The sequence below is a fragment of the Chroicocephalus ridibundus genome, chromosome 2, assembly GCF_963924245.1.
Source record: "Chroicocephalus ridibundus chromosome 2, bChrRid1.1, whole genome shotgun sequence".
Classification (NCBI taxonomy): domain Eukaryota; kingdom Metazoa; phylum Chordata; class Aves; order Charadriiformes; family Laridae; genus Chroicocephalus; species Chroicocephalus ridibundus.
In genome coordinates this window covers 167,113,032-167,138,694 of record NC_086285.1, presented here as the reverse complement: position 1 = coordinate 167,138,694, position 25,663 = coordinate 167,113,032, and the positions used below count along the sequence as shown (strand labels likewise).

Below are 25,663 nucleotides of genomic sequence, written 5' to 3'. Positions count from 1 at the left end.
AACACAACAAAACAACTTATTGAACTGCTTCAGGTTGCTCTTTTCCTTTGAACAGTTTCAGTGTCGATTTGGTATTTTAAAATGTACCACAACTTTAAATAAATTTCTAACTGTTCTCCAAAAATCTTATGTTCTAGTAATTATGGCAAATCTCTGTGAGAGCTAATTATTTAGTGTTTTACAATTTCCCTTGAGGAAAGAAAGGAGTGCCATGAATATTCCTTAATAGGAGAGGAAAGCCTTAAACTGAGGACGAGGTGAACATGCCAATTAGGAGGTATATAAAGGACACACAGACACTCATTCCCACACAACACTATCCACAACAAGACATCTACTCCTTTTCTGGGAATAAGAATCTATCACTCAGTTGATTTCAGGCTGCAACAAACACCTCTGGAAGATAATTACATCAGCCTTGATATCTCCAGGGGATGGAAATCACAGACTGTGAAGAAGGGGCAAAGTGGTGCAGGATTGAAGGCTACTTACCTGGTATTTCAGCACAGGAAAGGAGAAATAAATGCACGTTCCCCTTCTACCCATCTGAGAAGGGGGGGGGGGGGGGGGAAGGGGAAAGGTCCTTTTATCTTTTTTTTCTTTCTCAATGGACCAGAGATAAAGATCTTTGAGGTAACCTGATAGCATTCAGCTGCTCCACCTGGGACAGAGGCAGGAGATGACAGAGACATCCCATGGGACTGAAGAGACACTAATTTTTCTACCTACTCATACTGAGAGTGGTGGGTGCTGGAAGAGCAAAGCTCTCCTCAAAGACTACAGAGCAGGTAAGGCAGGATGACAAGGACATCAAATAGAATAAAAGAACTTTTAAAAAGCTGTTAAAGCTAAACACACTGAGCATAATTATTGCAGCTGCGGTCATCTTGACATTGCTAGAGGACATGCTAGGACAAATCAGAGCATGATAGCATATTCATAGCATACACTGCAGGAAGATGTTACTGAAGTGAATCCCTTCATTTGGGAGGGACAGGCTCTTCTCCATGTTCATGTCAGCTGCAGAAAGTAGGTTTGGAGAGGTTTGCACTTGACAATCCCCAAGCATGGAGCAGAGTGAGCTTTCAACACTGAGCCATGGACCCAATCCTACCTCTAAGTGAGGAGGTTATGAGCGGTATCCGGCATATCTCCAATCTGTCATAACACGAGATCTGGTACCTCCAGGAGAAACGATGGCCAGAAACCAATGAGCATATTTCTGTTTTTTATTATTCAATAAGCAGAAAGTGTAGGATGATGCACCATGTAGAAATATCTCTGAAATGGGGACTATTATTTACTACTTAGCTTGGCACAGACTAACAGCACTTTATCAGAGGAGGAATATCTCTTCAGGTAGACATCAACAAAAAAATTGTATAGCTGTATGCTGTCAAAGGAAGGGAAGCCTAGGCTGTTAGCAACCTGCTTATCCAGGGTCTTCTGCCCTGAGGTCATGTGAAACCAATCAGCTCCTTCTTTTCCTCTCAGAAGTTCAATTTGTGAGGAAGAAAGTCTGTAGCAGATCAAGAAAGGCTCCTTTATTTCAGGAGTTCAGGGTCTGCCTTGGTTTCCAGAACAAGATGGGATGCTGGCTGTGTAGCTGATTGAACACCCAGCCTGGTTGCATGTTCGTTGAGCACGTGTTCAAGTCAGACCTGGGCTCACATGCACGTTTTTCACACGTGATTTTTTGGAACTGAGGTCTTTGGTGTCAAAAAGAAAGGAGGAAGACAAATGAGAAGAGGGAGACAGCTAGAAATTAGATTAGAGAGTGTGAGACAGAGAAACAGAAAGGAAAAAATGGACAGACCCTGAAAAGAGATAAATGGACAGAAAGAGACCATGAAATAAGATATCACAGGGATAAGTAAGATAAATATACTGTGACTGTGATAAGCATAGGGAGAGGGAGTGAGGCAGAGGGAAGGACAGGAAAAGATAAATAAGATATAGATAGATATTAGATAGATAAATGGTAGTGACAGTGATAGACAATGCACAGAAACACAATGACAGAGACAAATGCTGACAGAGGTATAAATACATAAATAACAGGTACAGCAAGACAGACAGCTGAGGACAGAGATAAATAAGTGATTGCAAGACAGAGAGAAAAAGATGAATTATAGATAAATACATTAGAAGCAGATAAATAAATGATAGATTAGATAAAGAAAAAAAATGAAAGAGACAGGTAGATAGATGTGTACAAAAAAAGAGAGAGAGAAGGAGAGAGAAAGAAAGAAAAAAGAGAAAGAGAGAAAGAGAGAGAAAGGGAGAAAGGAAGGAAGAGGGGAAGGGAGGGAGGAAGGAAGGAAGAAAGGAAGAAAAAAAAATTTCCCATGACGGTAACTGAACACATAGTATGTACTGTCCTTGGCTAGGAGAGATCCTGGTTTGGAAGATGTGAATTCTATGCAAGTGCCAAGCAAGCTGGTGTTTCTTTTGCTTGGGAGAAGGGAGAAGTCTGGGAGGGTAAATGAAAGTCTAAATATCTACAAAGGGTAAGAAAAGCCCCCCAGCCAAATGGTCAGGCATGCCAGGACCAGGGGAGGACGAAACCTGCAGAGAGGGACAGGTAGCAAAGGAGAATCCAGACAGCACAGACACCCCCAGGGGAATGAGAGAAAAGGGAGTTACTGGCGAAAGGAGCTGTCAACTCATGCAGATTGTCACAATCATAATCTGTGTGACTGAACACGCATCAGAAAGGTGCAGGCAAAGGAGGTGGGACCTGACCCACCTCCATACGTACAGGTATCTTACAACTGCACACAGAACTGCACCTGTGGGAAGGCTCTCCAGACTCCAGACCTTCTCAAAGACAGCACAGAGCTGTGTGAGGTTGGTGTGACCCCCTCGGGCAACGGTTGCTAAAGCAAAGAAGGATCACACTAGGAAGAGATGCATCCAATCTCTTCTTCCTTGATGCTCTTCTCTGCTACTGTGTTACACAGGCCATAGATAAGAAACAATATCTCAGAAGCAAGGCTTAATCTTAGCTAAAAGGCCAAGAGAGTCGTGGGGAAATAGAATAAGCAAAGCATAAGGGAGAATTAGGGGAGTAGTTTTCTTTTGGCCAGGGTTGAGAGTAAAGAGAGCCCACAGAAATACATGTAAGCCACTAAGACACACAAATAAAACAGAAAGGAAAAAACATGGCCTAGTTCAATCCCCAAACCAGGTCACTTGTTGATTCTCACCTGTGATGTGCTCACCTGATCTACAAGCCATATCCACGTCCTTCTCAAAATCGGTCTGAAAGACAGAGAACACAGAGGACGTGGTCAAAAGGAGGTGGTGGGGGAAAGAAAGCCATTTAGAAAATGCAAAAACCACTTTAATTAGTGAGTCAGACATAATCACTGCCAGAAGAGTGGAAGAGAGACGTTTTCCTTGGGCTTTGAAACAAGGCAAACAGACCACTTTTTTCCAGCTGTGGCTTTTGAATCTCACACAGTGGTAAAGCTGTGACATTATTTTTCAGCTGGATTCATCTGCTTATCTATACACTAATTCCACTAATTAAAATATCTCCCTGGAACACATTTATGCACATGCCTAAAAATTAGGGGCCAGGTTCCTGGTTTATCAGCCTTGGATATACCTCCCCACACTTAGTCTAATTGGATTCACCTCCACTCATTAAAAAGACCTGGGGATGCCACTGAGAGCGTTCCATACCTACTGGGCTTTCTTGTGATCTATCACCAAGTCACATGAAATGGAAACAAGTCTCTGCTTCTGAAACTCTTAGTGTTCAAAATCAATGGTCCCTGCAGGCACAAAGGCTGAAAAACTTTTTTTTCAGTGGTCTGTACAGCCAAATGAAACTCCTTTCTTCTGCCAGTATGAGTTAATCCTTTTTTCTAAAGCTTTTAGCAGATAACATTTCAAAGAACTGGATACACTGAGTCACAGTGGGCCATGAGTTTTCATGGAATAATGGAAAGGCCACAGACTAGAAAAAGGTAGAAGAGTTCACTGATTATTTCTAGTACCATTTCAGAAAGAAGACACTTAATATAATTGTATTCATGTGATTAAATGCACAGTATCTTAAGGGGTCCTACAAGAAAGCTGGTGAGGGACTTTTTAGGATGTTGGGTAATGGTAGGACTAGAGGGAATGGATTAAAACTAGAGATGGGATGATTCAGACTGGGCGTTAGGAAGAAGTTCTTCACCATGAGGGTGGTGAGACACCGGAACAGGTTGCCCAGAGGGGTGGTGGAAGCCCCATCTCTGAAAGTTTTTAAGGCCAGACTGGATGGGTCTCTGAGCAACCTGGTCTAGTGGGAGATGCCCCTGCCCATGGCAGGGGGGCTGGAACTAGATGATCTTTAAGGTCCCTTACAACCCTGACAATTCTATGATTCTATGATTTTATAGTTTAATACTTAGTTTAATACTTAGTTTAATACTAAGAACAGTGTGTAAAAAAATCTCCATACCCCTGGGATAAACACTTTAATATTAGCAGGTTGAGATCCAAGAGTTTTTTAAGAGCTGGTTGAGGAATTATCTCAACCTTCTTGATGCTAATTTCTTAGTAAATTATTTGGGATACCGAATAAATCTGAAGAGAAGAGAAATAAGACTGAGCTAACGTTTAAATGGGCAAGAAGGATGGCACAGAAAAATATAATCTAATTTTTGTGATTGGAGTTCTAGAAAAATGTAACCGAACAGCCTGTACTAGTTCTACAGATAAATAAAAAATAGATAGGTTTATATTTAATACCAGTCAACAAGATTTTGTGGAAAACAGTTCTACTCAGCTAAGCTTCTTTTCACTTGTTGGGCAGATTTGGAGATTATTGGAAAAGGTAACGTCAAAAATGCCATCCTGCAAAGCTTTTGATTTCTTTGGTTATAGCACAACTCAGTCACTATAAAAACATTGTATCCCTCTAAAAATATCAGTGAGGAGTCATCATTCATGTCTGGATTCCAGAGTTCTTTGTGCTTGAATGTGAAGAAACTGATTGTAAGCTCTCTGCTTCTCAACACATCCATCAATAGGGCAGAAGTAAATGTAATCTCATTGCTGAAAAACTTGTAGCTGACACAAAATTTTGCAAGGTGGTTGATAATGAATGAAAGCAGGGAGTTATACAGAGAAACAAAAATCTGAAACTTCAGAATATAGTGCTTGGGATGGTGACAATAGGATAACAAATCCAGCAGCCACATTTTTAAAGGATGGTGAGAGTCTGAAGGGCATGTGGAAAAGGGTTGTATAAATAATTTGAAGGGAAATGTCTTACAGAGGGAGAATAGAAAAGCTTAGCGTGTTAACTTATTGAAAGGAAGATTGAGACTGGATACGATTATGCTGTCTATTATTGAAGGAGCAAAAGTACTAGGCATGCAAGGGGCTTTCTAATTACACCTAAATAGTCATAGCAAGAACCTAAGTCTGAAAATGAGAAGATTATGCATTTAAATTAGAAATGAGGCACCTTTTTTTTAAAAAACACCTATGAGATGTGGTAGAATTGTATATCCCTTGATGCCTTGATTTAAAGATTGATGACTTGTTGTATATCCTTGTTGTATATCCCTTGATGTCTTGATTTAAAGATTGAAATGAGATCTTTTACCCAAGCACAAGCTACTTAGCTTAGCACAAGACTGACTGGAAAAACACACCTTTGGGTTATGATATTGGTCTATTATTAACTAGACATTTTTGGAACTTGTTCAAATCTCGTGATTGTCCTGATGTCCTTACTCCAAACTCAGAAATCCAATGCCTCTTATATCATCTACTTTATAACACTGAAGCAGTTGCAAGAAGATTCCCCATAGCTTTTTCTTCTATGGCCTTATCTAGACTGTTTGTAAAGGACTTACACAGCAGGACCAAGGTTTACAGTGCTTAAACTGTATTCCCACTGAAGCAGGGTAAACAAATGTGCCTTTGGAAGAAGCAAATCCCTTTGAGACAGCATCTTTATAATAATGACCCAATACACTATGATTAAAATGGTATTAAACTACTGCCTCTTAGCTCTAGCTAGGATAGGGCAGCGTGATGGTGATGAAAGGGTCTGGAAGACCTGGGAGACACATTTTGCCTTTGTATTTTCTGGGAGAAAAGGGTGTCACCAAGATGTCTGCAAAACCTGGTGTGTACGTTTGAGCCTCTTAATATTACAATGAAAAGAAAATATATTTGTGTGAAAGAGGTTATGATGAGTGCTATGTTTATTCAAGCACAAGTTTAAAGAAAAAAAAGAAAGATGATTGCAAAATCTATGATGGACAGAGCCCTTAGTTTATCAGTTATGGGCTAAAAAAGCTCACAGGTCCCTTAATAATAGACGAAGTCATAGTTTTCCCTACCATTAGCTGAGCGTGTCCATTCTGAAATGACCCCCCTGAGTCTCCATTGCCCTCTTCCTGACGATCTACTACTCGGCACTTCACAGCATCCTGAACCTGCAGGAACAAATGGATTTCCAAAAGTCGGAGTCAGACAGAAATACCAAACCATATTAAAATCTGCTGAGAACCAAAAAAAACCCCAAAACAACACAAAACAGTCCTTGGTAGCTCAAAAGAACATGGCTTCTACTTTACTAGCATTCAGGTATTCATTTAAAATGGTTTATATGTTACATATCTCACATACTAACAGAGTAACTCAAAGGTTTTACACATATCCTGGGTCACCATGTTGATCACTTCTAGTTGCTTGATTTATATAACCGAGAATAAAAGTGCCTTCTATTTTGCAGCTTGCAATATGTTTACAATGGATGCTACTGCATAAATCATTATATTGGGGTCTACAATGTCTGATTATGATCTTAGATCAGCTGTAATATATATCTGAGCCAAAGCTCACTGAAATCAATGGAAAAAAAAATGCCAGTGACTGCAACAGGAGTTAAATGCAGGCCCATATTCATAATGCAATTAGTTGAATGAGTCTGAGCCAAGCCGGTGGTGTAATTCCATTGATTTCATTGGCCTGACATAAGAAATTAATCTGTTTTACTTAATTTAAAGGAGCTGTAAGAAGATAAAATGAATATTGAAAAAACCTCCTTCCTGTCTCTGTTATTAATAGCCTATCCACTCAGTAGGACGAAAAGAATAAAAGAAACATAAAAGATTCATCCTTTTCTTCCCTGATATAATTTACCATTTTAAATCTCCACAGGGAAGCTGAAGAGAATTTATTAAATTTCCTTGCTTGATTATTGCTAGCTTTACTTTCTAGCTTGGATATCTAGGTGCTAATGCCAACATACAATTATTATGTAAACCTCGGTGGAAGTTGCCCCTCTTGAAATCAAACAAACAATAATTGTTTTCCTTAACAGTCCATTTTTGGAAGTGGGGCGTAAACATTCTGGAATTACTTAATTTGGTCTTAAACAAGCAAAACCTGACAGGTTAGCTATAAAACAAGCTAATCTAAGACTGTCCCCCAAATTCCACTCAGCATGACAACCATTTGTTCATCCCTTCTTCCCTCCTTCCCTCTGACTGATGGCGTCATGGTCATTTTTGTGGTCACTGTCTATACAAAGGTGAAAGATCATAGGATTAGAGAAGCTACTAGGTTGACTGGACATTTTTCAGATGTTTTCTGTGGGAAATATCTTGGTTACATAAAAGAGAACGACTCATTCGTCTCACCTCCCGCCTTAGGATGCAATGGACCATCACGATGACAAAGCCTTCCAATGAGTCAAAGACGGCAAAAAGAATCTGGAAGAGTGCCGACCGCCGATCTGTGATTGCCAGAACTGCAGACATCCATGTGAGAGCCAGGAGAGGTAGGACCACACAGGAGCTCCAAAGGGATGCCCTGTTAAGGGAGAGAAAAAGAGAATTCAGCTCCACTTCAGCCTCATCCGCTTCCACGTGGGATGCTAATTCAGCCTCCTGATCCCATGGGGCTTCAGAAGACTTCTTTAGCAAATGTATACTTGTGCCAGATGTCTTCTGAGTCCCCGTCACAGGGAAGCAGGAAGATGCTTTGCACACTCACGCTACCAAAACAGGTGACACACGTTTCTACGGGAGGGACTACTTTTCAATGGTGCAGTCATGCATAAAACTTGAGGTGGGGAGGAAGGATGCAGATACCTCACTCCCCCTTTCACACCCTTCCCACTCTATGTCACTACACCACAACGATGGTATTTCCCAAGGAGGGGAGACAAAGTACAATCACTATATGTTGCCAAAGGGAAGGGGAACAGTTGCAGCAGAGACTGGTTTGTCACGATGGCTGTCGGTACTTGGGTTACAGACACTTGGACTTCCACAGCACATGGAAGACACCAACACTGGGGACGTGTCACGGTTTCAAGTGACTAAAACGGACAAGCATAGAGCTGATGTGAACACTGTTATTTCGTTGTTGCTCCCTTACTCTCCAGCTGATGGTCCATGCAACACTACATCAATTAACATCAGGAGAACTGACACTTGATCCAATTTTTCTGTGAAAAAAAAAATTTCTGCTTTCTTGTGTAATCTCCCCAGCTGAATGCTTTGAAAAAAAAAAATACAGTTGTTTCTATATTTAGCAATTATTGTAAATAATTTATTCTTGGCTGGACATTCTGGGTTAAAATAACTTAAGATTCAAGCCACTTCTTAATTCACAAGATAGGAAACTGTACAAAGCAGTTTTCTGTAATACAAGTACTGCCCCATGAACCTCCACTTTATCTATGAATGATAGCTCTAGAATTGGGAAAGCAGCTCTGTTCCTATGGACTATTTAGTCATTCAGCTCTCTGACCAAAAAGGGTCCTAAGCAATTTTAGCAGCTTACTAGGAAGATTTTAAGCTGTCAGTCATCCTATATATTTGGCAGCACTGGTGCACCAAGAGTACCAGGAGAATTTCTCTGCAGGCTTTTATCTAACAGATGAGAGTAGACCTATGCACAGGCGGAATAACAAGTTGGGCTTCAAGATTTCTCTGTGTAGAAAACCTCAGCCTATATACTAAGAAACAAATACAGGCAACACAATAAATTACAGGACAGATATCATGACACACGTTTTACAGTACTTACATGGGACTTGCTTACCATTTTCTGCTATATGGTCAAGTTTTTAATAATGTTTACTTGCTGGTTATCCAGGTACCACTCTCACAGACCTCAGTGAGAGTTTTACCTGAACAAAGCTGGAGCTTGGACACAGGTATGGACATCAGGATATAACGCCCTGGCTTCAGTTAAGTTTTCAAGGATTGTTACATCAGTTCTGCTGTAACGACCACATACTGAAGTAACAGGTTATTTTTATAGTCTTAACGATACTCTGATTGCAAATATTTCCACAACTTGTCCAGACTCAGACGTGTTCCTTAGTGGCATTATTAAGCAATATAATTTACCTAAGGGAGCAGCTAAATGGAATATACTTTTTTTTCAATTAAAACAAGCATTATGATACTTCCGTGTAAGGCAAGGGCCGTGGCATAATCTCATACTTCATAATTTTATACAGGATGACAAACTGAATGTTCTTTAACATCCAGCAGAAACTATAATTTGAAAGTATTATTAAAAAAAAAAAAAAAAAAGCAACAGCCAGACAGCCCTCAACCAAACAGCTCCCAAACAGAAGTTTTTATTCCGTGTCTCCCTTAGCCCTCTGAAATCATAGAATCATAGAATCTGCCTCATCATACTGAAATCTCTCTTTGCTATCATTTGCAGTGGTGCATTAATAAAACTGGCTGAGCAGTAAGCGCAGCGAAAAAATCAGAGATGCAGAAAAGCCAAATGGAAAGATAAGGCTTGCTCCCTAACAAGTCACTCTCGATGTGTCTTCCATGCAAGTATCAGGAAACACAACATGCCTGATGCTTGGCTTGGCAGATGAAGCCATTCCAGCAGCAACTCGCAATTGTGATTGCTGGAATCCAGCAAGGTCAATAGAGGCTGCCAGAAAAGGTCTGTACCAGACAACTCTGCTTCCTGGAATTATCTGGTCTCCCAGCACAGTCTTAATACACACATATGCGTACGTTACTACCACCAACAGGCAAACAAGAAACCTGGCAACCACATTTGATAATGAATCTGACCTCTCAATATGGGTCTGAACCAGCTGTCTAAATTTGGAGGGATTTTCTGTTCTTGAAAAGAACTGCAACATCAGATTGACAACAATTTGGATCTGGATCCAAGATTTAGATGTGGATTTGGGGTTGCAAGGGATGCTGCTGAGGAGGTAAATTATGTTTCTCTTTAGCAAGTGGTTACACTTCAATCCACTGGCTTCAAAACTTACTTTAAAAAAAAAAATAAAAAATAATGCAGGCTCTCTGCCTTAGCAAGGCATTGCTTGAGTCTATTTGCTATCCAGAGCACAGATGCAATGATTCATAATTACAGTGGGCTCCCTTCAGAGCTCCTGCTCTCTTCATGCTGGACTCAATGAGTCCTTCACAGCCTCTTGCTCTGTGTGTCTCCATGTGGGCAACCTATTCAACTTTCTTCTGAGTTGGGACATCCTGGTGGACTTCACTATTTATCCCAACATAAGCAATCTTAAATCGCCACTTAAAATCTCTGCCCTTCCAACCACATGATGAAAATATCATCTACCCTTCCAACTCAGACAATGAAAACAGTATTATGCCACATATTCAGCTGGAGTAAATCAGGATTTTCCCAAATGAGTTGTGCTGACTTACACCAACTAAGAGTATGGCCTTTCTGCTCTCTTTGTGATTCACCTTGCAGATGCCTTCTCAACAATATTAATCCCTTATAAATGTTACGGAAATGTTGCTTGACACTTAATGAATAATCTTTATTCTCAGGCAGCAGATGGCAACAGGTCATAGGAATGTAACTTACTCTAATTTCACTTTCCGGGCTCTGCTTAGCTTTTAAAATATTAAATAAAAAAAAAAGTTCCATTAAAAAAAAAAAAAATCATATCAAGACTGAAATTTCAGAAGAAAACTCAGGGTAAGATAAGTGAGTTTCCTGTGACTTTGCCCTTAATTCTATTTGCTTGAGCTGGATTCATAGCAGAACTCACACTTCTGCCACCTTTCCATTTTGCCCTTCTTTAGGAGGTACTGCGCATCCTTAAAAGGTTCCAGAATAATGTATAAGACCTAAGAAACTTCATGTTATGTTGCCACGTGATGTGAAATGTAATCATGATGATGAGTTATATAATGACACTGTGATTACATAATGACTCTTCATTATGGATTATCTATGATCAATGAATCCACGACTTTTATTGCTGAAGACAAAGGAATTATCTGGCAGATCCTCTTATTTGTCACATGCATGACAGCACTCATGATGAGTGACAGTAACATCAAGGGAAGATTGTTACACAGCACTGTGGAAGCATGATGCTGATGATGCATGGTGATGACCATGACATGACAATGTTACTCAGCAGTACAGTTGTAGTGTCACGTTGTTCCTCCCCACCACTCCACACTACTGCTGCATTGCAGAGGAAGGGCATTACTTTGAGATATGGCAATGCCACAGCGCAACCAAATAGAATCACAATGACGTGTGACAACATGGCCACACGATAACATTGTCCACAGCTTTATCCAGCATGGCAAAGACTTTACCTTATAAAAGCACAGAGCAGACCCAGCTCTGGCAACAAGCAGATGATGGCCTTTGGTCAAAATGTCAAAAACTAGCTGTGGTTTTGTTCTTTAGCTAGCTGGCATCTTTGAGAGCCTTCACCTTGGCAGAAGAAGCAGGATAAACTGATGGCACTCAGAGGATAGCAATGGAAAGAGCAAAAAAATGTTTTTGGAAACAAAGATCTACATGAAGAAAGATTAAGAGGCCTGCACCCTGACAAAAGGCAAGTGCAAGCAGACATAGAGTATGTGCCAACAAAGATGGAAAGGGTTATTATAAAGAAGTGATCAATTCTTCTTATTACTCAATACTGACAGGGCAGCCAGTACTATAAGCTAAAGAAGTAGCAGAAGGAAAAATAGCTTTATAATTCAGAAAGCAGCTCCTGGAGAGGAGCTCTGAAAAGGGAGATGGTAGGTGAACTCAACACATGAGAGAATGGATGGCTCTTTACATGCTGCACAGTGTGACACATGCTGCACCACTATTCTGATGAGCATGCTAGTCCTGCATCACAGTGGTTCTGCTACAGGAAAATCACAGTACAAGGATTTACTTTATTCATTCTCTCATGCGTTATCATAAGTGTTGCCCCAAGTTTAGAGAAAATCCCTTTAAGTCAATGCCCATATAACGAAGATAGGAAATCTGTAACTAGAAAACAGGGCACTGTGCACGCTCTTCCCATGCACAGGCAACACAGAAACACAAGATATTATTTCTATTTTCAGCAAAATATGATTCTTCTCTTGGATGCTGCAATTTGAACCACACAACTAGGGGAAAAGGAAATCAAATGCCTTTAAATGAGACAAGCAGGTAATGAAGTAGTTATGGGCAGACTGCTTGGTTATTGAACCCTGATAAGGGAAGTTGTTCTTTGACAGTCCAAGCAAGGGCCTGTAGGGCCCAAGTATTATCCCCAGGCAAGGATACGACTTCAAATTCCTTGAACTATGAGAACAACCCTCTCCTGAGGAACAGTCTCCTTCATAAAACAAGCCATGCATGGAAATATTGATTCACATTAGTCCTGGAACTAAAATACAGAAAATTTGACATCTAAGACTTACTGAAATGACTATGAGCCAAGAAAAAGAATAAATTCCTTAGATGGGAGATTTGTTACCTGAGCTTCTGATGATGTAAGAGGGGTGATGCATGAGAAGGGTCATGAGGACTCCCTAACATTAACTCTTGGGTGGGTTGCCTGGAAGAAGAATACACTGTGCCAAGGCCTTAGTCTTGGGCCAGTCTCTTCCCTATGGTCCGTATCTGCAATGCACTACCCATCAGGAATTCCATCCATCCATCCATCCATGCACCTATCCAAGAGCAGTCCCTGGTATCTGCAGTGGATGTCCTCATTCACAGCAAGTACAAAAAAATGGCATACCCCTGCAATATTTTTTCCCTGTCTCAGATAAAAAAAAAATTCACAGCTAGCAAAGACAAATTAATTATAAGGCAGTATTTCACAGGCTGAGGCTACCCTAGAGGCAGCAATAAAAGGAAGGAAATGTGGGATCAGACATCTTCTAATGGCAAAATATGACCAGTATCTTCTCCAGAACAACCTAAAGGGAAAGGGTTTTTTAACCCACATCTGTAAAGTCTGGCTAACCCTTAAGAGGTCATAGACATCCAAAGATTTCCTTTCTGTCATTTCCCAATTTAAGAATCACGGAATCACGGAATTTTTCAGAGCTGGAAGGGACCTCTAGAGATCACCTAGTCCAACTTCCCTGCTAAAGCAGGATTGCCTAGAGCACATTACTCAGGACTGCATCCAGGTGGGTCTTGAAAGTCTCCAGAGAAGGGGACTCCACAACCTCCCTGGGCAGCCTCTTCCAGTGCTCTGTCACCCTCACCATAAAGAAGTTTTTTCTCATATTTGTTTGGAACTTCCCATGTTCCAGCTTGTGCCCGTTACCCCTCGTCCTGTTACTGGAATCCACTGAAAAGAGTCTGGCTCCATCCACCTTAGACCCACCCTTTAGATACTTGTAAACATTAATAAGGTCTCCCCTCAGCCTTCTTTTCTCCAGGCTAAAGAGTCCCAGCTCTCTCAGCCTTTCCTCCTAAGGGAGATGCTCCAGTCCCTCAATCATCTTTGTTGCCCTACGCTGGACTCTCTCCAGCAGTTCCCTGTCTCTCTTGAACTGGGGAGCCCAGAGCTGGACACAGTATTCCAGTTGTGGCCTCACCAGTGCAGAGTGGAGGGGGAGAATGACCTCCCTTGACCTGCTGGCCACACTCTTCCCTATGCAGCCCAGAATTCCACTGGCCTTCTTGGCAACAAGGGCACATTGCTGGCTCATGGATAATTTACTGTCTACCACGATGACCAGATCCTTTTCTTCAGAGCTGCTTTCCAGCAGGACCACCCCTGACCTATACTGATGTCTGACATTCTTCCTCCCCAGGTGCAGGACCCTACACTTTTCCTTGTTGAACCTCAGTAGCTTCTTCTTTGCACAGCTCTCCAGTCTGTCCAGGTCATGCTGGATGGCAGCACAGCCCTCTGGGGTGTCAGCCACCCCACCCAGTTTGGTATCATCAGTGAACTTGCTGAGCATACACTCTGCCCCCTCGTTCATGTCGTTGATGAATGCGTTAAACAATACTGGTCCAAGAATTGACCCCTGGGGGACACCACTGGTTACAGGCCTCCAACTCGACTCAGCTCCATTAATCACAACCCTCTCAGTCCTGTCACACAGCCAGCTCTCAATTCACCTTACTGTCCCCTCGTCTAATCCACACTTCCTCAGTTTCCTAAGGAGGATGTTATGAGTGACAGTGTCAAAAGCCTTGCTGAAGTCAAGGTAAATGACATCTGCTGCTCTGCCGTCATCTAGCCAACCAGTTATAGCATCATAGAAGGCTATGAGATTTGTCAGGCATGATTTACCCTTGGTAAATCCATGGTGACCACTTCCAATAACTTACTGCCCTTGAACGTGCTTGGGTGTGACATCCAGAACAAGTCACTCCATTACCTTCCCAGGGACGGAGGTGAGACTAACCGGTCTGTAGTTCCCTGGGTCCTCCTTCCTGCCTTTTTTGAAGGCTGGAGTGATACTGGCCTTCCTCCAGTCCTTAATGCACAATTTCCAGTGCATGTTTTTTCATGATTACTACCTGCTCTCCCATCAGTGGTTTACCATGTTTTCCCTCAGTTATACTTCCCCTTCTCTGACTCCTTCTCTCTTAGACACGGGTATTACCACAAAGAGTTTCTCAAAACTTCTATGATTTCCAAAAGACAAGAAAAAAGGACTAAAAGAGCTATCATTTCATGCCATGCTACCCCAGAAATGAGACTCTGAAATCTATGGGACATAGGGTGGAGAGGACATGAGCAAACCCAGCAGGAGCAAGGCAGGAACATCCTTGATGTGCTCTCTACCTAAGAACTATGGCTAATTCCAGGTCAGAGAGGAGCCAAAAACCCTAATGGCATCTGGTTTACATTACAAGACTTCAAAACTGAATGGCAAAGCTGGTCTAAGTTCTGGGATGAAGGCCAGCAGAATGGTGGCAGTGGCACGAAGCATAATCAGGGCTTTGCCTTGTTGACAAGCTAATTTACAATAGATTTGGAGGAAGAAAACCAGAAACAGTTCAGCTGCAGAATGAAGTGGATGACAAGGGTAGATGAGGGCTGAGTAAACCAGGTTGTGTATTATTCAGTGGTCCCTTTGCAAGGACAAGAGCATAGGACACTTCAGGACAAACAACAAAACCAGTACTGGAATTTATCATCTAAGGTATTCTGTCTGCTGGGAAAAAAAGGACAAGAGCCCTCCAATTTCTATCAAACCACTTAAATTAGAAAAACAGGATAAGTAGGAGATCTGGATTTCATATCCCTTTTTTTTCCGATTTGAAGATGAATCAGAATATGTGATTTATGACAGACCAACCTCAGATAATATGGGAGAAGGATTTGAGATTGTTTTACTTTTTACATGAATTTGCTATGAACTGAAAGCCTCTCCTATTTAACGGTCTAATTTATTAATAGCAAAGCTTCTGCTGGTTTAGCATTCCTCTGCAGTCGCAGGAAACCGAAATGCGGTGACCTGCTAATTCCAGACTTGTGGTACGCGTGTCTGGACCAAAGCCAACTCACCATCTCAGCTGGGCACTGCTGCAAAAGGTAAGTAAACCACTTCAGCAGTGAAAAATAAATGAGATTTTGTTTAGGTTTTGCATCTCAGAAATTGCTAGCTCTTAATAGAGGTGATTGCATGTTCTCTTTTTCTAATGGCAATTGTTTGTTTTCTCAGAAATGTTTATTTTTTTCCCTGAACTCTTTTGGATTTTATATAAATGGCTCAGTTTTCAGAAAAAAAGGAGAAAACCTTGACTTTTGATTTTCTTTTATATTTATACATTTTGAGATTTGGCACTCAGATGATTATTTATTTTTTAGATTAATAAAAGGTAGGAGTTTTCAAATTGCAGATGTCTAGATCTGAGATTGTTTCTTTCACACATTTTATGTATATTTCTTTTTTCATCAAAACCAAAAATATAGCATCACTTGGAAATGATGTAGACAACAACATTTCAAAAAAGGGGAGGAAGACAAACCTTTCCTCATTGCTCTGCCTCCTACCTTAACCTTTGGGGAAAAAAGCCAACTATATAAATAGCAACAATTTCTCCAGCAGAACAAAGCTCTGGCATTTTAATTTTTTATTTTTATTTTTTTTACTAACTCCAGCATATAAGAAAAGATTTAACAGCATTTGACTTTTGTAACTCAGAGCTATGAAATGCTTTAAGATTCTAAGAAATAATTCTAAGTGCTTTAAGGGGTCGAAAACAGGCAGTCAAATCTTATCAAATCAGAATTGCAGCCCTACGAGGTATTAAACTTAACTTCAGCCTTTTATAAGAGAAAAAAAAAACACTCACCAACTCACTGAAATCATACTCAATGCTCTGCAGCCTCTGGAGTAAAAAACTCAATCACATGCTCAAGTGTTTGACAAAGCTGGAGTTTGAAGCCCTCATCTACCGTCAAAATTAATGGGAACCGCATCTTTATGTCTGTAACTCCAAGAACTAAATTAAATGGGGGCATTAAACATATACCCAGCTTCTAACAAACGAAAAGTCCCTTTGTCTTCCATGGGCTGCTCACATGCTTAAATCTAGGCATGTCATAAAGTGCTTTTCAGGATCCTGCCCATCAGCTTTTGCTCCTGGCACGTTGCAGGAGCCCTACACTATTCATGGCCCACAGAATGAGGTCAGGGAGAGCTGGGGATGTGGGGAGATGGGCAGGGACATAGGGAGAGAAAACAAACAAGGGCTGGTGAGTGCAGGAAAATGAAAGAGGGAAATAAAATAAATTAAAAAAAAAAAAGAAAGTGGAAAGAAAGAAAGAAAAGAAGTTTAAATTAGAGGAACTAACATGGCGTTACTGGTGGCTGTGGCCGAAACTTCAGCAGAAGAAACTACTCCACACTTGGAACATTTGAGCGTCATGCCGTAAAGGGGCACTGCCATCTGACTGCAATTAAAACCAAAAGACTGAAACAAAACAAAACACTTCGCTTATGAACACAAACGTAGAAAGGAAAGGGAAAGAGAAGCCAAAAGAAAGAAAGAACGAAAGAAAGGAAGAAAGGAGAAAGGGAACCAACCAACCATACCCAGTTTGAAAAGAGAAATGAAAGACAGGCAGGAATAAAACTCTCATCTGTACCACTCCAGATGTGAGAAATGGGTAAAATGTACAATTCAGAGACGTGTTGGTGCTGCTGGAGAGGGTGGAACTGTGTTGGTGAATGTTTTGCCAGATTCAGGGTGTCTCCCTCTGGCACCCATGGAAGAGAAACCAGTACTGCTCTCCCAGCCTCTGTCTCCTTCTTTTGGTTTGTTTTTGAGAAATTGTTCCTTTCCATCCTGGCCTTTTTGCTCCAAAACAAAAAAGGTGGCAGGGTTGTACAGTAGAAGGCAAGAAGTAGGGCTGTGGGGACTGTGTTTGCTTATCCTCTTTCCTAAAGCAATACAAGGGATATGTCATATATTTTCTTCACTAGCCCTTGTGGGCTAATCCTTGTTTTGGTGGGGATGCCGTTTTGGTGGCAGTTGATAATACAAGGAGATAGGCCACTCTTTGGTTGCTTAATCTGTGGTGAAGGACATGCAAATGGGACTGTTTATGTCCTAGAAGTTAACCCTGAGCCTGAGTGTTTTGTAAGACCATCAACATGCCCTGAAGGGAACTGGACTGGCTGACTACTTTTGAAACATTTCCTCTCTCAGATCTTGTTTTAGAGCTGAACCCTGAGACTTATTCACATCAGTTGCTCCCTTGTTTTTCTGGATGGGATCAACCACAGAACCTGGCCATTGTGGGCTGCTGGCATAAGGGGTGACAGGCATCTGCTAAAGGACGTGTCCTCATGATTTTTAGAAGCTTATGTGTGTGAACTCACCTAGCTGACCAGCCAGCTCTTACTCAGGAGCCCAGAAGCCACATTAGCTTGGCATTGTCCCTGTTTCTTCCCAGAATTTACTAGTTTATGTGCACTCTCTGGTTTGCGCAGATAGACATCCACATCAGATCTGGCTTAAAAAATGGGCAGGAGTCTTGAAAACATCCTACAGACCTACATGCAGTGCCTGATATCAAAGAAGGCATAACCATCACTGCCAAAGGACAGTAGGTCTGTTACTCTTGGTTGATGGCAGTGCATCTGGTGAGGCGTGATGTTTGCAGGTAGAAAGCGATGGGGGTTCTACAGCCCTACCCTGCCTGGGAGAGAGATTAGGAAAGTTGACAGATCATTTCCTAATTTTTACAGTTTTGTGTTCAGTCTCACTGCAAAAAAGACACCCCCATGAACACCAACACAGCATTATCAGTGGTCCTAGTGGCCCACTTTCAAGTGGCTATTGATTGGTCTTTTAATTAGTTACAGTGACATAAGCCATTACTCCCCTCCAGAATAAAGGCTAAGGTACGCCACAGAAGCTTTCAGCCTTCAGACAAAAAGAAAATTATCTTCTGTGTCAATAGATACATATCTTCCAGGAAGGAAGGTCTAAATTCAGTGAGGACAATGGCTGAACCAAAGATAAAGTGGGTCTTGGGAGGCAGTAAGTGCACAACCCTTAAAAAAAGACAGCTTATCCCCAGAGCTATAAGCCACAAAGAACAGATAAGCAGAGAGACAGAGAGAGGCAGAGATAGGCAGCAAAAAGAAAGTAGATTGATTTGAGGAATTTGATGGAAAACTATACCAGAAAAAACATGAATGACACTGAATCACAAAGAACTGGCCAAAAGACCACTATAACACACAACTGTAACTGCTATTGGATGTATTTATGCAGAAAGTTTTAAGAATAGGCAGAGATGTGGATACATTTGTATTATAATTTGTTCTTGTTGGGAGCATGAGGTTGTTAATATATTGAATTTCCGTAGCAGGTTTATATTGGTGCCTGTATGTATGAAAGGGTGGCTAATGAAATAATCACAGTGAATAATGCATTCATTTAATTTAGCTTTTTCTGCTTCCTAAATATCCACAAACAGCTCATGGACTCATCTGGTGTGTTCACTGGAGCCTGGATGTTGCTACCTTTTATTGAACAGTGCTTTACACCAAACACAGCCCAAAGAGCAGGAGCACTGCTTCCAACATGAAACATTCCCAGATGAAGGGCAATCCAAATCTGTTCCTATTTTAATGTAGTTATTATCTTTCCAATTACTTTCTTCTTTATGCACTGACAATCCAGCTCCATTACACCCCACCAGGACAGTCACGCAGAGTATTTCAAACAAGGTATTGGGGCAAACTTTCTCAAGTCCTCTCTATAATCAATGGAGAGATAAAAGAAGTAAAGGTCCTCTAAGGGGCAAGTTGGAACAACTAAACAAGGCTCCCGTCTCTCTCCAGTAGTTACAGAGGAAGCCTAGGGAGATTAAATTCAGAAGCTAAAATTAGCCTTTGTGAATATACCCTATAGTTTCATTCTTCTTCCCTGGCTGCATCAGCATACAAATGCTTCTGGAATAAACGCTGGCTGAATAAATTTAAAATTCATTTTAAAAGCTCCTGCATCTGATATTAAAGCATTCGTTTTTAGCACCGTTCCTGTCAAACACTGTCGGTGCAGCTGGCTGTGAATGGAGACCGTTCCGCTGGGAGTCACTTCCGTGGTTTTCTCCTGTGCCTGGACAGGAGTTGGGGCGGTTGTGTGCATTTCTCCAGCTCTACAGGAAATCACACCCAACTCTCTACAGCCTTGTTTTGTGATATATCTATAAAGTCATTGCCATTAGAAAGCCAACATTTTCTGACAGATGTGACAACAGTAATCACAGCAATTTCCTTTGTTAAACATAGGGCAAAACCTATCATGTCTTGGTTATTATTTCACGGGAACTGTTAGCACTGATTTATTTATCCCAGCCGATTGCCAGTCTGTGTGCTGGGCTCCTCTTAGTGATCAACAGGTCTTTTTTTTTCTTCCTACTTTTTTTTTTCCCTTGTGTTTGTTTTTTTTTGCAACACCGAACCATACTTCTTGCCTCTGCTAAAGGAAACACAACGTTTCTTTATACCATCTCCTCAGATCCAAACATGTCTAAGGCCGTTACTTATTCTGATTTTCTTCAGAACTACCTTCCAACACGGTTCCCAAGCCCAGTCCAGAAGCGGCTAGCTAAAGGGAAGGGGCACCAGAGCTCTCAAAAGTGCTTCTGCACTCTGAACGGGTGCACTTTGAAAGGAGAACAAAATCATTGAGCACAGAGAAGGCTTAAAAGTGCTGCACACACACACACGGACACGAAAGAAGGGGGGAAAAAAGAGAAAAGAAAGAAAAAACAAAGAACATCAGAAAAAATGACTTTTTTTTTTTCTTTGTAGGTTTTGTTTCAAAGTACAGTTATGAATGTGATCAATAACCAGCTGCTATGCGTTAAATAAGGTCGTTCTGTATGCAGTTTAGATTAGAGAGGAAGAGATTAATAGACAGTAACTTGCTGCTCTGCTAATCCAATAAACCATTTATTTCAGTGATGACTTTCGAGTGCAATTATCTTGCTACAGACTCTACCTGTAGTTTGGGTATTTTCTTGAGTTCTTTCTTTGCAAAGGGCATCATCCAGAACAAAGCACTCACTTGTTAGCAGCTGCTTTAAGCAATGCACCAAGGTGACTTCTTTGTCTACCTGTTCAACCAGCAGGAACCGGTACCTCTGGTCATCTAAATCTGCTTAAATCTTCTCTTATTATCATGGCCGTGGCACTGCTCAGTCATTGAGATTCCCTTCTTTGCTGCACGAAGGGTATGTCAACACTGCTGATAAAACATGAACCTTAACATGTTCCTGTGTTTCTCCCCTAGCTGGATAAGAACTTGCTTCTGCCCTCAATTCTGCTTCCATCACTCAATTAAAAACCACTTCCACCAGAACTACTCAATTGTGCAATAACAGGAACCTTCTTAGTACTTTCTGCCTCTGCCATCTGAGACACAGTTTAGGGCCCAAGACTTTTGCAGCACCACAGTGGAGAAAGTAGTTTATCCTCTCTGTGAAGCCTGGGAGTGCAGCAAACAAGACGGGAGTTACCCGTGCTCCCTCTGCTTTGATAGATAGTCTGTGGTGAAGAATTGTGTGACTTCTTCACCAGCTTCCTAAGGTTTTAGGCTCTCCCTGTAGTCATGGTGCAGAGGCACCAGAACACCTCTTCCTCTCCTTGCATCTTTGTAAACAACTTCTTCTTAGAAGAATACAACCATTATCTGCAGTGACAAATCAAATGCCGTCAATGGACAAGTGAGACTACTCAATCCTGTCTTTCCTAGCAGCAGGTAAGGAGATAGTTTCTCTGAGTGCAACAGCAAGCCAAGTACGGCAGTAGAAAATAACGTACTAACATCAGCAGCCAGGCTGACCTGTGCATTTGATTTGACTCAGAGTGTCAGTGTGCTATTTCTGTCCTTTGCTTGGAGCGTGGCATAGGCCAGAAAGAAAGTCTATGCAGGCTACAGACTAATTTCTAGAAATTAAGATGAAGGGGGGTCTCATCCTGCTCAAGTCAATCACGAAGTCACCGTTGTCAAAGTGTTTGGAAGTAACCCAACAGAGACCCCTGAGGTTATCTGCCACCCCAGCCAACCCTTAGTGAGACTAGGCTGACAAGAACTGTGGAGTCAGCTCCTCAATTATACCACAAATAAAACCAGGTAACACAAGCCTCAGGTTTCAGGGATGGAGGGTGGGGTGGTGGTTGTGGAGAAAATAAAGAACCTCAGATGACATCAATTTTTTTTTCTTGCAGAAGAGGTATCTTTACTTACTCTTTACACATCCACATATCTACTTATCTGTTCACTGCTAGACTTCCAAAGACCCTTTCCTAAAAACTATCATAAACCTTTGCTGTCCCTCAGCCACCTGCCAGCCATTAGACATGGCTTCTCTGTTACACAGTCCATACCATGTGCAGCAGTCAGGAACCATGAGTCCTCTCTGATCCAGCTGCTGTCTCCAGGAGTTAGTGAGAAGAGTCACTTTTCCCTCCCTGATCTTTGGGTGGATACATCAGCCTGGGCTGAAGCCATTTCAGCAAAGAGATGAACTTTTAACTTTCCTCCACAGAAACACAGTGCTGCTTCTTGGGTCTTTTGTCTCTGCTGCACTGAGTGACAAGACAGAGAGATTAAACTGACTGGGTATTTTTCTTTCATTTTGTTTAAATCTGGTTTTGCGTCTTGTTTGCATCTCCAATCTCTCTTTGCATTCCTTGCCTGGTTATTGATCACAACCTTGTTTGATTTTTGTTTTTCATTCTTTACTTAGATGTATTGATAAGGCATACCCTGCCCGTTCCTTCAGTTTCTTATCTGTTATTCCATCTTTGGATACAAGTTTGTTAAAAACCAGAATGCCAATAACCATGTTCACCTGTTGAAAGAGAAACAACACACAGTTTTGTTCTCAAGTAGGTTAGGTCAAAGTGAGCAGCACAGAAGGAAAAACCCAACATTTGGCAAGCTAAGTCCTTCCCGTTTCTCCCAAACCTCGGTAACATGGTCACACTTCTACAGATCACCACCCTTTCTATCCCTTCTATACCCTTCCCACCTCCCCTGGTCATGCATCAGTGACAGCATAATGCAGCTGGCAGCAGATCAGAGAGGTCTCCGTGAACCTGGAAAAGACTGGAAAGTGCTCAGATTGCTGCAGGGCTGTTTGAAGCCCAATGCGTGATTGAGGTCTAGCAAGGCAAACTGTACTCAGAAGAACAATTTTTCAGGGTAATACAAGTAGAAAATGACCAATACAGGAGAGAGCAGTGGGCTGATACTAGATACTTTGAAAAGTGCCTTCTGGAGCCTGTGCTACCAAAGAAGCAGCCTTAAGAGAATGGGGTGGTGCGATGCAGATGGCTTGTCATAGTTCTTGCTTGGTCAACCAGCACCTCTGCTCTCAAAATAAGAGGTGGAGGAGCACTGGAGCAAGTAGAAATATCAGTTACTATGGTGGGGTGTCTTGAGAGGTACTGCAGATGGCACAGCACGTAAAGTAGCCATCTAGTCATTTCCAGAAAATCAGGATCAGGGCAACTGCATGCAATCCTTCATCCTACTTTTTTAAGGTGAGAGCATGAATGTCTGTACCAATCAGGTATAAATCTTCACAGTGAAATACAGGCTGTACAGAGATGAGGTCTTGCAAAGTGATGCTAAACTCCTCCCTGAGCCTTTCTGACTGCATCCACTGCTGCCAGCTGCATCTATTTCACAAACTTCATCCAAACCTCAGCAGCCTCTGAATGCGAACACATTAGGGACACATAATCACCACCCTCTTCATGGAGGCACAGCACTGATGGTGGAAAAAAGTGACAGTGACAAGTTTTGCTGATGGTCAAACACCTGGTGTTGGTAGAACAATGTGCTAGATGCTCTTCTGCATGTGGAGTTTGCAAGGAAATTTTTAAGGCCAAATTCAGAGACGTGCAACATTACATGTTTGCTGAAAACCCTGGTGAGTTTAATAGACCCTTGAGAGGTGGTCCTAAGAGACACCTAGTACAACACGTAGCCCAAAGGAAGGGAGATGTCTGCTCACACCGAGCCTCCACCTAATTGCCTAAATCATCCTCAAGAATAAGCAGTCTTTCTGAGTTTGGATTCCTGGTTTCAGCAGGACATGACCCAGCTCACTGCTGTGGAGTCCACAGCTGAGGATAAATGGAAGATCTCACAAATAGCAGTTATTTTCTTTTGCATCAGCTGCTGGGTCAGTGGACTACTTTCCACAGCTGCGAGTCCATTTCTAGAGCTCACCATGGTATTGTTTTAGAGAAACAACACTGGCAAGTCAGATGCAGTAACTCAGCCAAAGATCAGCAGGAAAACAAACCCTAGTTATGTGCTGGGAGAGAGAGAGAGCCCTTTCAATTCACTGATCCTTCTTCACTGTGCTGGGGGCTGGTGAGCACACAAGAGACTTTGCTTTAGGTGCAGCAAGTCAGTAGGAAAGATAGGGTTGAAGTGTGACAGGCTGGATCACTCCTGGGGCTGGCCACAACACAGTGTGTCTCCTTGTTCATATATAGAAGGGGAAATGACAAAGTGCAGCTCTGCAATTGCAGCTCTGCAACTGTTTTAATAAATAAAAGCTATTTTATCCAGTACATTGATCATCATGATCAACATCTTGCTCTGATCCTGGCTCCGTTTCTTTACAAAGTCAGGGATATCACATGGACATGCTTCTAAACACAGCCACCCTTAATAATATTCAGTGTAGCTTTATTTCTTTGTCTCTGGGATGCTATCCAGAAGGAAAGACACAAGTCTGAGATTCAGCCCTTGAGGTAAGCAGTACCTGATGACTCTCTGTCCTGACTTCACCATGTCACGAGCCTTTCCCTGCAGTAACTCATTGCCTTCAACCTGCATACAATTATCAACAGGATGCTTCACCTGAGCTAGGTGAGTAAAGCTGCTTGTGACAGCTCTGCATTTCAGGTTGTTAGGATTTTTAAGACTAAAGGTCAAACCTTTGCAGCCATTCAGTGTTAGTGGACTGACTGCAAGTTGCAAATATTGATGAAGCTGCAGGCCAACCACCTTAAGAATATTATTTTTTGAGTAAAGATAAGCCAAAGGCCTTTTTCCAATGTGGAAAATAACAAGGGAGGGTGTGGAGGAAGAAGGTTAGTACAGGTAATAGAAAAATCATGTTGACAGGAGAACTGCAGTGCAGAGATACTTAAATGGCTGGGGAGGAGTGAGCACAAGTCTACTCTGGCCAGGACTAAGGCAGAGTAACAAGCCCAGCTGTAGCCAAGTCAGCTGTGTGCAAAGTCGCTTGGGCATCTATATATTTCCTCAGAGTTTTGGGTGAGAAAGAGCTTAGGCCCAGTCAAGTCTCACCTTGAACTGTGCATCGCTGCACAAGAGCAGCTGTATTGTCTCTGGAGCAAACCTATCCTGAGAGCAGCACAGCTGCACGTCCCCTTTGCAGCCCTGCAAGAGCCTGACTGTCCTTATGTTGAGCCAGGTGGACTGTCCCTCCACTGCTGACATGGTCAACCTGAAATCAGGACAAAATACATGGAGAACAGACAGCTGTCCAGACTTGTGGACAGTGCACATTTGAGAACTGTGTGTTCAACTTCTGGTGCTGCTAAAAGTCACAGCATTCACTTCCCACTTTATCCAGTAATGAATTAGGTAGTCTAAACTATGTGTGTAGGCTCTCTCTCTAGGTACTGAATAGAGACAGACACCCCCAGAAATGATTCACCACTTCCTGAGATCAGCTCTATGAACCACTGTTTGCAGGTGTTGACCTCTCTGTAAGGAAATCTCCATTTCCAGCTTTGATGGTGAATGAAAACTGAGATGCCAAGTGGAAGCAGGCTTATGTGGTTATCTCCTGCTTTAAAAATGCTAAGGAAAGCCAAGGATTACTTCCCTTGTTGTTAGCACAACAAAAGCAAGATGGGTGGAGGCAGCAGATTGACTCCCC

The 25,663-nt window shown here is 41.9% G+C and overlaps 1 protein-coding gene across 14 annotated transcripts in view; it reads right to left on the bottom strand.

Annotated features, from left to right (window-relative positions):
- Nucleotides 1-25,663, bottom strand: part of ADGRB1 (adhesion G protein-coupled receptor B1) — a 293,273-nt gene that overhangs the window by 20,148 nt on the left and 247,462 nt on the right. For 8 of the 14 annotated variants that reach the window (XM_063327630.1, XM_063327629.1, XM_063327631.1 and 5 more), the window contains 5 exons: nucleotides 22,497-22,582; nucleotides 17,060-17,158; nucleotides 7,662-7,833; nucleotides 6,357-6,452; nucleotides 3,210-3,264 (listed from right to left, as the gene is read on the bottom strand). In XM_063327630.1, the coding sequence (XP_063183700.1) occupies nucleotides 3,210-3,264; nucleotides 6,357-6,452; nucleotides 7,662-7,833; nucleotides 17,060-17,158; nucleotides 22,497-22,582 (508 nt within the window). The remainder of the gene's footprint in view (nucleotides 1-3,209; nucleotides 3,265-6,356; nucleotides 6,453-7,661; nucleotides 7,834-17,059; nucleotides 17,159-22,496; nucleotides 22,583-25,663) is intronic. The other 6 variants (XM_063327641.1, XM_063327639.1, XM_063327640.1 and 3 more) reach the window with 3 other exon arrangements.